Below are 13,509 nucleotides of genomic sequence, written 5' to 3'. Positions count from 1 at the left end.
CTAGGTCTCCACAATCTTGTTTGCTAGAATGGGGTTGTGGGGTGGTGTTAGGGACTGAGTGTGTACCCCTCCGTCAAATTCATATGTTAAAGCCTTCACACTCAAATGTGGCTGTATTTGGATCAGGGTCTGTGAGGAGGTGATAAAGGTTAAATGAGGCCTGAAAGGTTGGGACACCAACCTTTAAGGAGACACCAGAGCTCTCTCTTTCTGCCACGTGAGAGATCAGGGAGAAGGCTCTCCCCAGACACCCTCAAGATGGACACCATCTTGACCTTGGACTTTCCAGCCTCCAGAACTGTGAGAAATAAATGTTATTTAAGCCACTCAGGCTATGGTATTTAGTCATGGCAGGTGAAGCAGATGAATGCAGGTGATAACAACTAGTTAATTAAAATGATGATGATCAACAGTTCATGGAGTACTGTTAGAAATTTTATCAGAGAAACTCTAGGAGGTAGAAAGGGCAAAGTATTATTTTACAAATAAGGAAATGTACCTCGCACAGTTTCAAGATCACTAGGCTACCAAGCAGAATTCAGTCAGACTGGAGACCTGGGTCTTTAAAGGCGTTTTTGGTTGTAAATGGTTGTGGCTTTCTTGTTTTCAGTGTTGTTATGTTGGATGTCTATGAGTTCCAGGTTTTAGATTTCTAGGTGACGAATGCCCAGTTACATAATGTCAAATTTATCACAAGCCATATATATTTTTCTTCTCTTTAGAACTGCAATGATGATCACCTTTGACCCAGTGGTCCTCAAAACGTGGTTCAGCAGGGGGAGCTGAGGACTTAGAAATGCAAATTTTGGGGCCCTACTGCAGCCCTACAGAGCTAGAAACTCTGGGGGCAGCTCTGTACTCTGGGTTCTACTGAGCTGTCCAGGGCATTTTGGGGCCACTAATATCTGAGAACCCTGTTCTTATCTATGTTCACTTACTGTTCCCCTTATAACTGGCTGGCATTCGACATATTGCACTAAAAGATATGCAGCTGCAACTCTGAGTCCTAGAACCAACTAGATCCATAACATACTGTTACACCCATTTTTAAAATGTTTGAACCTGTAAGTATATCCTTCATGTAATCATAATATTCTATAATTTGTGTTGGCCTTTGTTACCCCTTTTGTCTACATTTTTAGAAATTGAAAAAATTTTAGAAAAAAAGCTATTTAGGTCCAGCATATCACAAACCTTGAATTAAGTTTATGCTAATTAAAAATAGTGATTTAAAATATAACAAATTTAGAGGCTTTCAAGATAGCAATGGAGTAGGATGGAGCAGATACCAGTTCCTAGTACAAAAGGGAGAGAAACCTGTCTGATCGGAGGAGGAGAAGCCAGCAAGCCAGCAGTTGCCAAGCATCTATGAAAATAAGGGACCAGAAACCTCGACAGTCACGGAGGAACCAGACGAGTCACAATCAACTTGAAAATATATGAAAAGACCAGAGCTGGACCCATAGAAGAGGCCTCCCAATAGTAGAGTCAGAGAGACAAATTGCACTTTGCTGTAGGAGAGAAGCCAAAAGTTGCTGCATATTTGAGTAGGTGGAAGCAGAGAATGACAGGATAACCAGAAGAGACTGCACCACTGAAATTCACAGGCATTCCACCACAAAAGTTCACACCATAAACCCAGGAATTCAAAACAGATTAATCTAAGAAGTTGAGGCTAACAAGAAGAGTCTCACAAACAATGGGAAGACAAATAAACAATCCCCAAATGAAAGGAAAGGAGGAACCCTCAGAAAGAATGTTAGATGAAATAGAGGCAAGTCAACTATCAGATACTGAATTCAAAGCACTGGTTATCAGGAAGTTCAAAGAGCTCACAATGAGCTACCAGAAACTACAGGGGAGCTATAACGATCTCACCGTGAACTATATCAACATGAAAAAGGAAATGGAAACTATTAGCAAGGGCCAAGAGGAAATGAAGAATACAATTTCTGAATTAAAAAACACAGTAGAAAGCATTAAAAATAGGGTGGATGAGACAGAAGATCGAATTAGTGAGTTGGAGGACAAAGTAGAAAGCATCTCACAGAAAGAACAGGAAAGGGAAAAGAGGCTCAGAAAGAATGAAGAGGGATTAAGAGAAATGAAAGACAATATTAAACGTAATAATATCCGAATAATAGGAATACCAGAAAGAGAAGAAGAAGAACAAGGGATAGAAAACGTATTTGAAAGAGTAATGAGAGAAAATGTCCCTAATTTGATGAGAGAAAAAGTCACACAAATCCATGAATCACACAGAGTCCCAATCAAGAGGAACCCAAGGAGGCCCGCTTCAAGACACATCATCATTAAAATGGCAAAATTCCAAGACAAAGAGAGAATCTTAAAGGCAGCAAGGGAGAAAAAAGAAGTAACATACAAGGGAGCCCCAATAAGGTTAGCTACTGACTTCTCAATGGAAGCACTCCAAGCAAGAAGAGAATGGCAAGAAATATTCCAAGTAATGAGAACCAGAGGCCTACAACCAAGGCTACTTTACCCAGCAAGGCTCTCAATCAAGATAGAGGGCCAAATAAAGAGCTTCCAAGAAAAAAGAAGTCTAAAAGAATATGCTGCCACCAAACCAGCCCTACAAGAAATACTAAAAGGACTGATTTAAGGAAAGGAAGGAAAAGAGACACACAGAGAGGAACACAGGTACAAAAATGGCAATGAATAAGTACCTATCAATAATAACCTTAAACGTAAATGGATTAAATGCTCCAATCAAAAGACACAGAATAGCTCAATGGATAAGAAAGCATGACCCACACATATGCTGCCTACAAGAGACCCACCTCAGGACAAAAGACCATCACAGACTAAAAGTGAAATGCTGGAAACACATTTTCCAAGCAAATGGACAAGAAAATAAAGCTGGGGTAGCAATTCTCATATCAGACAAAATAGACTTCAAAAAAAGGGCTATAAAGAGAGACCCAGAAGGTCACTTCACAATACTCAAGGGAAGAATCCACCAAGAAGACATTAACATCGTAAATATATATGCACCCAACATAGGGGCACCCAAATATATCAAGAAAATCTTAGAGGACTTCAAGAAAGATATTGACAGCAACACAATTATAGTAGGGGATTTTAACACACCACTATCAAAAATGGACAGATCTTCCAAACAAAATATCAAAAAAGACATTGCAGCATTAAACAACACCCTCGATGAAATGGACCTAACTGATATTTAAAGAGCCCTTCATCCCAAAGAAGCTAAATACACATTCTTTTCAAATGCACATGGAACATTCTCAAAGATAGACCACATGATAGGACACAAAACGAGCCTCAACAAATTCAAGAATGTTGAAATCATACCAAGCATTCTCTCTGACTACAAGGGACTGAAACTGGAAACCAACCCCAAAAGAAAAAACCCAAAGCATCCAAAATCATGGAGACTGAATGGTATGCTATTAAACAACGAATTGGTCAAGAATGAAATTAGGGAAGAAATCAAAAAGTTTCTGGAAACAAATGAAAATGATCTCACAACAACCCAAAACTTATGGGACACAGTGAAGGCAGTCCTGAGAGGGAAGTTTATAGCAATACAGGCCTCCCTAAAAAAAACAGAAACATTTCAAACAAATGACCTTACTCTACGCCTGCAAGAACTCGAGGAACAACAACAAAAACAGCCCAAAGCAAGTAGAAGGAAGGAAATAACTAAGATTAGAGCAGAACTAAATGACATAGAGACTAAAAGTACAATTCTAAAGATCAATGAATCCAGGAGTTGGTTCTTTGAAAAAATAAACAAAATAGACAAGCCTTTAAGTAGGCTCATCAAGAAAAGAAGGGAACGGACACAAATAAACACAATCAGAAATGAAAGAGGAGAGATTACAACTGATACCACAGAAATAGAAAGGATTGTAAGAAATTACTATGAAGAACTGTATGCCAAGCAATTTGAAAACCTAGGGGAAATGGACACATTTCTAGAAAAAATAATCTCCCAAAACTCAATGAAAAAGAAGTAGAACACCCGAATAGACCAATAACAGCAAAAGAAATTGAAGCAGTAATCAAAAAACTCCCATCACACAAAAGCCCTGGACCAGATGGTTTCACAGGAGAATTCTACAAAGCATTTAAGGAAGAGCTAACCCCTATTCTTCACAGACTATTCCAAAAAATACAAAAGGATGGAAAACTCCCAAACTCCTTTTATGAAGCCAGCATCATCCTCATTCCTAAAACAGATAGAGACACAACAAAGAAAGAAAACTTCAGGCCAATATCGCTGATGAACATAGACGCTAAAATCCTCAACAAAATACTGGCAAATCACATCCAACAATATATCCAAAAGATTATACACCATGACAAAGTGGGATTCATCCCAGGGATGCAAGGATGGTTCAACATTCGAAAATAAATAAATGTAATTCATCACATAAACAAAAGCAAAGACAAAAACCACATGATCATATCAATAGATGCAGAAAAAGCTTTTGATAAGGTACAACACCCATTTATGGTAAAAACACTCAGCAAAGTGGGAATAGAGGGAGCATTCTTCAATATAATAAAGGCCATATATGAGAGACCTACAGCCAATATCATACTCAATGGGCAAAAACTAAAAGCTTTTCCACTAAGATCAGGAACAAGACAAGGATGTCCACTTTCACCACTTCTATTCAATATAGTTTTGGAAGTTTTGGCCACAGCGATCAGGTAGGAAAAAAAAATAAAAGGCATCCAAATAGGAAAGGAGGAAACAAAACTGTCACTGTTTGCAGATGACATGATAGTGTACATGGAAAATCCTATAGACTCTACCAAAAAACTGCTCAAACTAATTAATGAATTTGGCAAAACAGCAGGATACAAAGTCAATATCCAGAAATCAAAGGCATTTTTGTATACCAACAATGAATCAGCAGAAGTAGAAATCAAGAAAAAATCCCATTCGATATAGCAAAAAGAAAAATAAAATATCTGGGAATAAACCTAACCAAGGAGGTAAAAGACCTGTATGCAGAAAACTACACAGCCCTGAAGAAAGAAATCAGGGAAGGCACAAACAAATGGAAACATATACCTTGTTCATGGATTGGAAGAATTAACATCATCAAAATGTTCATACTACCCGAAGCAATATACAGATTCAATGCAATACCTATTAAAGTATCAATGGCATATTTCACAGACATAGAACAAACACTTCACAAATTTATATGGAACCATAAATGACCCCGAATAGCAGCTGCACTTTTGAGAAAGAAGAACAAAGTAGGAGGGATCACAATACCTGATATCAAAGTGTATTACAAGGCCACTGTAATCAAAACAACTTGGTACTGGCATAAAAACAGGCACATAGACCAATGGAACAGAACGGAGAGCCCAGAAATCAACCCAACCCTCTACAGTCAATTAATACTTGACAAAGGGGGCAGTAACATAAAATGGAGTAAAGATAGCCTCTTCAACAAATGGTGTTGGGAGAACTGGACAGCTATGTGCAAAAAAATGAAACTTGAGCACAAAATTACACCATACACCAAAATAAATTCAAGGTGGATAAAAGACTTAAATATAAGCTGTGAAACCATTAAAGTCCTAGAGGAGAACATTGGCAAGAAAATCTCAGATATTCCACGCAGCAACATTTTTACTGATATGTCCTCTAGAGCAAGGAATATAAAGGAAAGAATAAACAAATGGGATCTCATCAAAATAAAAAGCTTCTGCATGGCTAAAGAAAACAGTATTAAATGAAAAGACAACCAACTGTATGGGAAAACATATTTGCCAATGATCCCTCAGACAAAGGTTTAATCTCCAAAATATACAAAGAACTTACATGACTCCACTCTAAGAAGACATCTAACCCAATTAAAAAAAGGGAAAAGGACTTGAACAGACACTTCTCCAAGGAGGACATACAGAATATCCACAGACACATGAAGAAATGCTCAATATCATTAGCTATCAGAGAGATGCAAATTAAAACCACAATGAGATACCATTTACACCAGTCAGGATGGCTATCATAAACAAAGCAACAAACAACAAATGTTGGAGAGGGTGTGGGGAAAAAGGGTCCTTAGTTCACTGTTGGTGGGATTGCAGACTGGTACAACCATTATGGAAAACAGTATGGAATTTTCTAATAAAACTAAAAATCGACCTGTCTTTTGACCCAGCAATTCCACTGCTAGGATTATATCCTAAGAATCCTAAAACATCAGTATCAAAGAACCTATGCACCACAATGTTCATAGCAGCACAATTTACAATGGCCAAGAGATGGAAGCAACCTAGGTGCCTGTCAGTAAATGAATGGATCAAAAAATTGTGGTACATATACACAATGGAATTCTATGCAGCAGAGAGAAAGAAGGAGCTACCACCCTTTGCAACAACATGGATGGAACTGGAAAGCATTATGCTGAGTGAAATAGGCCAGGTGTTGAAAGACAAATACCATATGATCTCACCTTTAATAGGAAGCTAAACAACAAAACAAACAAGCAAGCAAAATAAAAACCAAGACACTGAAATAGAGAACAAGGGGACAGTGACCAGAGGGGAGAGGGAAGGGAATTTAAGGGGGAAAAATGAGAGAGATTTGGAGGAACAAGTATGAAGGACACAGGGGCGAGGACTGGGGGGGAGGAAATGGGAGGGAGGTGGGGAGCACGGGGCGGGGGTGGGCTGGGATGGGAGAAATAGACAAAAAAAACTATACTTGAAAAATAACTAAATAAAATTAAAAAATTAATTTTGCCCTTAAAATAAAGCACAATTTATAACTCTAACTTCTTTTTAAGTGGCTGGGGTACAATATGCTGTTGATAAGAGACATCCTTGATTAGACTGTCTAGTTAACTGTTCGTGCTGGCAATTGTGATCAGTGAATATGGTTGAAATAGTCAATTATGAAACTGAAAAAGACGAAATGAAGGCTAATATTTCCGAGCCCTATTGCCAAGTGAAATAAATGAATACTTATCCTGGTGAAAAAAATATATATAACAAATTTATTATTTATTCAAAGAGGTTAATGTTTTAATTCCTTACTCAAGGTACTTGGCTGTCTCCATCTGCACTCCCGCCCCTGAAATCTCAGTAACTTCACAGGAAATTCCTGTGCACATGAAACGCCTTCCTCAGCAAGCTCTGTCCCCTCCAATCAGGAGAGAATATTTCAATAAATAATATATATTTATTTATATTCTATCCAAAATATGTATTTAATTTGTCTTTTAATATTTATTCTAGAAACCAAACATAAAATTCATGAAATATATAAGTGATATATAGCAACCATATCTTTATATGTAATTGCAATAAAAGTTTATATATATTTTATGTCAAATATTTGGATTTTAGAGGCAGGATAATTTTAATCTAATATGTTTCCTTTGATTACCTTCCTAGGATTGGAGTTTAAAAACTCTAGGGATTTCTGGTGGAAAATATGAATGCTGATTCCAATGTGATACATTTCTATTTGAATGACTATATATATGTGTAATAACATATTATATGACACCTATTAGTTTAGGACATCAACAGTAATCTAAGCATTTTCTATATTGTTTTATATGCATTTATGCCAATAAAATTTCACAAAGAGAGAAGTACAATATTACCATTTAACAATAAAACTGTTGACATTTACAAAATTTTCTCATATAGTAGTAACACAGAAATAACCTTTTATCCCCTTAATGTTCAGGGGAAGCCAGGGAGAACAAAATGCATATACTCCGTGCTGCTTCTGTTACTAATTTGCCTATGTAAGCGAAATTGTGGGCTTTCTGTGGAAGTAAAAGACCTGCAAATCACATGACGAATAAAATGGCATATAGCTTGCCAGGCATTTGTAGAGCGGCAGCCTCTGAATGACGGATTTGATGAGATTAACAGACTTCTGTCCTTCACAGCCTCCAACCATTTTATCTGTCTTCTTCAGAGTTTCTTTTGGTACCATTTATTGAAAAAGCTATTTGCTATTATATGAAGATTGACTAACACATTTCCACCATGTTTCTTAAAGGTATAGGAATAATACATTAAACATAAAGATTCTTCCCCCAGTGAGTGTATATATAATAAAGAATATATAATATGTAATACAAAATCTATAATGTATAATCTCTTTATATAAAAATAACATAGTATTTATGAGATGAAGCAACATTAAACATGTATTTTACACAAATTTTTAACATAGATCTTTTAAATTCAGGAAGAATTTTTTTTTAGCATTATGGAGACTAACCAGAGCGCTTTCCCACATATTTTACTTGCAGGTATCAACATTGTTGTCATTGTTCTGATCTAGAATTTACTCACAGTATCAACACTTAATAAGCTCTCTGAAAAGGAAGAACTACCCTTATAACCAGCAGCGAATCCCAATGCCAAGTCATATTCATAATTACTCATCTTTTCAAACATGTTTGACATGAATGATTCAGCATATCTGGGTCGTTGCCAGTTGGTGCCAACTGGCACAGTGTCACTGGAGGAAACGTGATAACTACAGAGGCAAACAATGACTGGCAAACAAAGCACTCCCTTATTTGATCCAGGTATAGAAAGGGTTATTTTCTGAAGAAGCAGTAGAGTAGGTTGTCCCTCCCTCCTTCCCTTTCTCCCTCCCTCCCGTCCTTATTCCCCTCTCTGTCTCCCCCTCTATCATTTCTGAGATTCCTTAGCAGTTAATAAAATGTGTTTGGGCACAGCAATGTAACTCTTATGAAACATACCATGAGACCATGACCATGAGATAAAAAGAATCATGACTTCCTTGGGCTTTCCACTGTGAGATCTCAGTGTGTAATTTTATAGTTTTCATAATCCCCAAATTCAGTTAAAACAGAAAGAAGGTTTAGGGGAAAAAAGAAAGAAAAGAAAAGCAGGTTTGGGGTACTATGAAACTAGAGAAGTGCAAAAATGAGTAAGAATTTACATTCTACATGATTAAGAAGCAAATTAAATAACTTTAAAAAAAATAGAAAATATAGAGGCATGTGTATTCTCATAATATACTAAAGGGTTGCATTTTACTAGTTCATTCACCAGGTAGATCCAGCCCTTTGATCAAAGTGCCAGCCGACAAGCAGGATCTGTGGGACATGGCACAGTTAAAACAAGACTAACAGTCCAGTCGAGTACTTGGGCTCCAGCCCCACTTACCTTATTAACTAAACTGACGATTTGGCACTAAGTAGAAATACAGGAGCAAATACTCTCCACCCCTGTTTTACTTAGGAGCTGGAGAGTGAAGATAAGGCAATAAAAACATGGAGGTAATTTGGGGGAACCCTGTAAGATTGACATATCCTGCACCTCCCATGGGGATGTTTTATTTGGCCAGTTTTCCCTGAAGATTTGCTTTAGTTACCTTGGTTATTCCAGGTCTAGCAAGCAAGTCACTAAGTCAACTGTTTCTGCCTGCTATTTTCTGATGCTTGTTTTCTTCTTCTTTTTTTCTTCTCAGAAATATACACAATTGCTCCTTTCATGCAATCATCATATACAAAACAAACTGCACAATTAGGAAATTGTCCAAATTCAACTTGCCTTTCTGTAGCTTTCTTTCTTTCTAACCTCTCTTTGAAGTATTTATCTCCACCTGAGTTCACATCCCCCTCAGAGTCAATGCTACTCACATATAAAGTGAATGTGCAGTTAGCGTGTCTCCCAGTAATTAACGAAGATGTTAAGGGCTAATGCCAATTTAGTGGCGTGAGCTGGACGCCTTCCATTACCTGGTGTGTCATTGTTTATGGTCTATTAAGCAGTTTTCATTTCACCTTATGGGCCCATATAAAACCCAAGCTGGATGTTTCTCACATTATAGGCAGTATTGCAGAATATTAAAAGCTTCTTTTTGTTTTTTAAAAAAATCATCTCTAAATTTACTGAAGCCTAGCTGAAAAACTGGGCAAAGTATATATGTTTTAAACTTCTCTGTTTTTTTTAAATTTTTATTTAGTTATTTTTCAAGTACATTTTTTGTCTATTTCTCCCATCCCAGCCCCCCCCGCCTGTCTCCCCCCTCCCTCCCATCCCCCCCCCCCAGTCCTCATCCCTGTGTCTTTCATACTTGTTCCTCAAAATCCCTCCCCCTTTTTTCCCTTAAGTTCCCTTCCCTCTCCCCTCTGGTCGCTGCCCACTTGTTCTCTATTTCAGTGTCTTTGTTTTTATTCTGTTTGCTTGTTTGTTTTAAACTTCTCTGTTTTTAAAAGTCTTTTATACCCCTCTCCTTAAATCATATTCATTGTTTTACACTAATGGTAGTACTTCTCATTTTTAAAATAATGTACTTTCTGGTTTTTGTTTAAATCTGTTTTTCTAACCATAGTATCATGGTTGTTTTGATTCATCTTTCAAGTAGGGCTTTTAATTTTCCAAAAGTTCTCTTATCGTGTCTGCTTTACTTTTTACCATTCTTACATATGAACATACATGCTGACATGCAAAAGTCAGTGGACCAGAGGCATCACGGGGGAGCAGAGTTGCTTTCAAAATCCACCCCGTCATGCAGGCCTCCTTGGGCCTCCGTAAGGGCAGGGCCGACCTCAAAGGGCCCCAGTCGTCTGAAATCTACAGTGCAACAGAAGAAAACGTATGGAAGCATCACTTACCTGCTTTTGACCAACAATTATTTCGAGGTCTTCATCACTGCTTAGTTTTCCATATCCTTTTTCTTTACTTTTCTTGTGAAAGAATAATTTTAAATGATCATTTAGTTTCCATTAATTACCTTAATTCCCACTTAATACTTATAAAAGATAAAATTTACTTAGCCTTGTTCCTTAGTCATAACACTTCATTCTCTAGGTTAGTGTTTCATGGATGACAGCAGATGTTTTTTATTCTTAAGTTGTTTGTTTATAATTATTTATTTTCTGCTTAGTCTCTTCCATATGCCTTTAATCTTCTCTGAATATTGGTATGCTTTTTTTTCAGTTCTTAATACTTTAATATAAATAAGTTCTTCAAGAGTCTCAGTATAGCCCTGGCCAGGTTGCTCAGTGGTTAGAGCATCATTGTACCCATATGCTAAGGTTATGGGCTCATCCCCTGGTCAGGGCACAGAGCACATACAAGATTACATCAATAAATGTGTAAATAAGTTTAACAACAATCAATGTTTCTATTTTCTCTCTCCCTCTTCCCCCTTCCTCTGTCTCTAAAATCAATACAAATAAAATAAGAGGGACCCAGTACATTTTGCTTAAAGATTGAAATTGCACTTAGTAATACTAAATTGAAGATTTCAACTATTAAATGTTGTATTTTAATTCCTTATATATTTTTAAGAATAAGACAAGTATTATGCAACTCAGATAACAAATCTTTAGATTTTATATATTTGCTTATAAATCAGATAAAAACTAACATTGTAAAAATGACTCAGAAATAATTTTAAAAAGATACATAATTTTCAAAATTACATAGTTTGAAAAGTTAGAAGAGTATAGACCACCTTTAACAGTTACTTTGTTGGCATTTTGTCATTCCCCCATCCCCCGCCACGACCATTCTCCAGCTGCCCATTCCACTGAAAAACTTCTAACATTAGAAAAGGACATAGATCGTGGCAACCATTTTACTATTGTGCTTCCAGGAGAAAGTTCATTTATCTGAATCTTTTGTTTTCTCCCTCCTGCTGCATTGGCTGATCGGAATGCCCAAAATGACACGTTTCTTCATCATTTCAGAAATCAAAGTACCTCTGTAGAGGCCCAGTAACAAAAAGGAAAGAAAAAAATCACTATATGGTTAGCTTCAGTTCAAGCTTCTTATTTTTTAAAAAACAATCCTTTTTCTAGGTATTAGCTACATTAGCTACAATTAAGGGATTTAAAAATGTTTCTTTGTGTTTGCACCTACTGTGCCACATTAGACTCCCCATCTCACTGAAACAACAAACTACATCCTTCAGGGACCAGGACATGAACCTGTTTACATTGTGGAACATGATTCTTGTCTGTTTTTTTCCCATAACATTTCAAAACCATGTTTCCACATTTCCTCCCCAATAAACATACCTGCTTTTTGTGTTTTTTTCAGCAATAAAGGTTTCTGAATCTTCAAGTATTGGGATACATAAATAAAATCTCATTCATATATTAATGAATTTAGCCACTTAGAACAGAACAGATGGCCACAGTATTCTCTCTGTTGTTATTCTTGTCCTCATTTGAGGTTCCATTTCAGGATTAATGGGAAACAAAAAGAACAAGCTGGTTGCAGTCAAGCTGTCTTCCTATCACTTTGCTTTTGTATCCTTTTAGTCCACTGGTTGCCATAGGACATTGTCCACAGAACCACTAATGCAAAACATTTAGAAATGCCTTTCCAAATATTGATCTGTATACGTACCAAGTAGCTCATTTGCATGACCCGATTTCTGGACAAAAGGACATTAAGTAGAGATGGAATGTGGGTCCTTCCATCCATTTCACTGTCACACATCCCAGAATTCTTTGCACCAGTGGCAGTGGCTTCATTGCCAGAACTTGCTGACTGAAGAATCACAGCTTTTGCCCAGCAATAGTACTTATAATGTATGACAATAACTGAAGTATCCCTGAATCATTATCTTGGCTTTGTAAACATTGTGAAAATTTAGGCTACCACAAAAAGTCATTGAAACAAAATTTTCTCCTTTTCTAATTTTTATCCAAGCACTTCTGTTTCCTGACTGCTGTTCTAGTTCAGTGCTTTTTTAAAAAAACCCACCTATTATTAATTATATACATTTGTATATTTCACCCCACACATATGGACTACTCAGCTACTCAGCATCTTTGTCATAAAAGCTCTCAGTTTTTCCTTTTTAATGATCCACCCCAGACTTCCTTGTGATTAGCAAATCACTGCTGACTGATACAAAAATGTCAGCACTCACAGAACATAGAAGTCAAGGTTGCAATTTCTGCCAATACAAAATTCCACCTTTCCAATTTAACCCCAACTCCTTATCTGATATAGCAGTAAACTCTTCTGGGGAGAGGTTAGGACAGGGAATATTATAGCCCCAACTACTGTAAGTAGAAGTTGGTATTTTCCATAAGTGGGAGGGTGAATTTAGATTCTGCACTTAAACCCCTAGTCTCCAAACAGCACACAACTATACACAGTCAGAATCTTTACAGTCTTACTCTAGAGTTAAGCACTATTTTCTAGTTCACCCCCATAACCCCAGGGGGATTAAGCCTATTTCTAAACCGTAATGGTTATTCGCTCACTTACTGCTTATTTCTAGTGCGAGCATAATCCTCTTTGGAGCACTCAGCTCCCACTTTGACGGCTAAGCTCAGCCAGCTCAAGCGGGTGTCTTCAGCTCTCCTCCCTCCTCCCAGCTGGGGATCCCTGTCTTCTATCTACGCACTTTTGTCAAGCACAAAAAGCACATCCAGAGCTTCTGCGTGGTCTTTCACGTTAGCCAAAGGACTGAACTAGAAGGAGAAAGAAAGCTAAACTCTTCACTGTCCAAGCCCGAGGAGG

At 37.2% G+C, this 13,509-nt stretch overlaps 1 protein-coding gene across 1 annotated transcript in view; it reads right to left on the bottom strand.

The window, feature by feature from the left end:
• PEX5L (peroxisomal biogenesis factor 5 like) overlaps positions 1-12,510 on the bottom strand; it is a 150,388-nt gene extending 137,878 nt beyond the window's left edge. Inside the window, exons 1-2 of the mRNA XM_037136887.2 lie at positions 12,382-12,510; positions 10,638-10,709 (exon numbers count right to left, since the gene is read on the bottom strand). Of these exons, the coding sequence (XP_036992782.2) occupies positions 10,638-10,709; positions 12,382-12,474 (165 nt within the window). The 5' untranslated portion in view covers positions 12,475-12,510. The remainder of the gene's footprint in view (positions 1-10,637; positions 10,710-12,381) is intronic.
• Between the last annotated feature and the right edge of the window lie 999 nt (positions 12,511-13,509).

The sequence above is a fragment of the Artibeus jamaicensis genome, unplaced genomic scaffold (genome assembly GCF_021234435.1).
Source record: "Artibeus jamaicensis isolate MK-2021 breed Jamaican fruit bat unplaced genomic scaffold, CSHL_Jam_final scaffold_474, whole genome shotgun sequence".
NCBI classification, from domain to species: Eukaryota; Metazoa; Chordata; class Mammalia; order Chiroptera; family Phyllostomidae; genus Artibeus; species Artibeus jamaicensis.
Note: the sequence above shows the minus strand (reverse complement) of the source record. Positions and strands in the feature narration are given on the sequence as shown.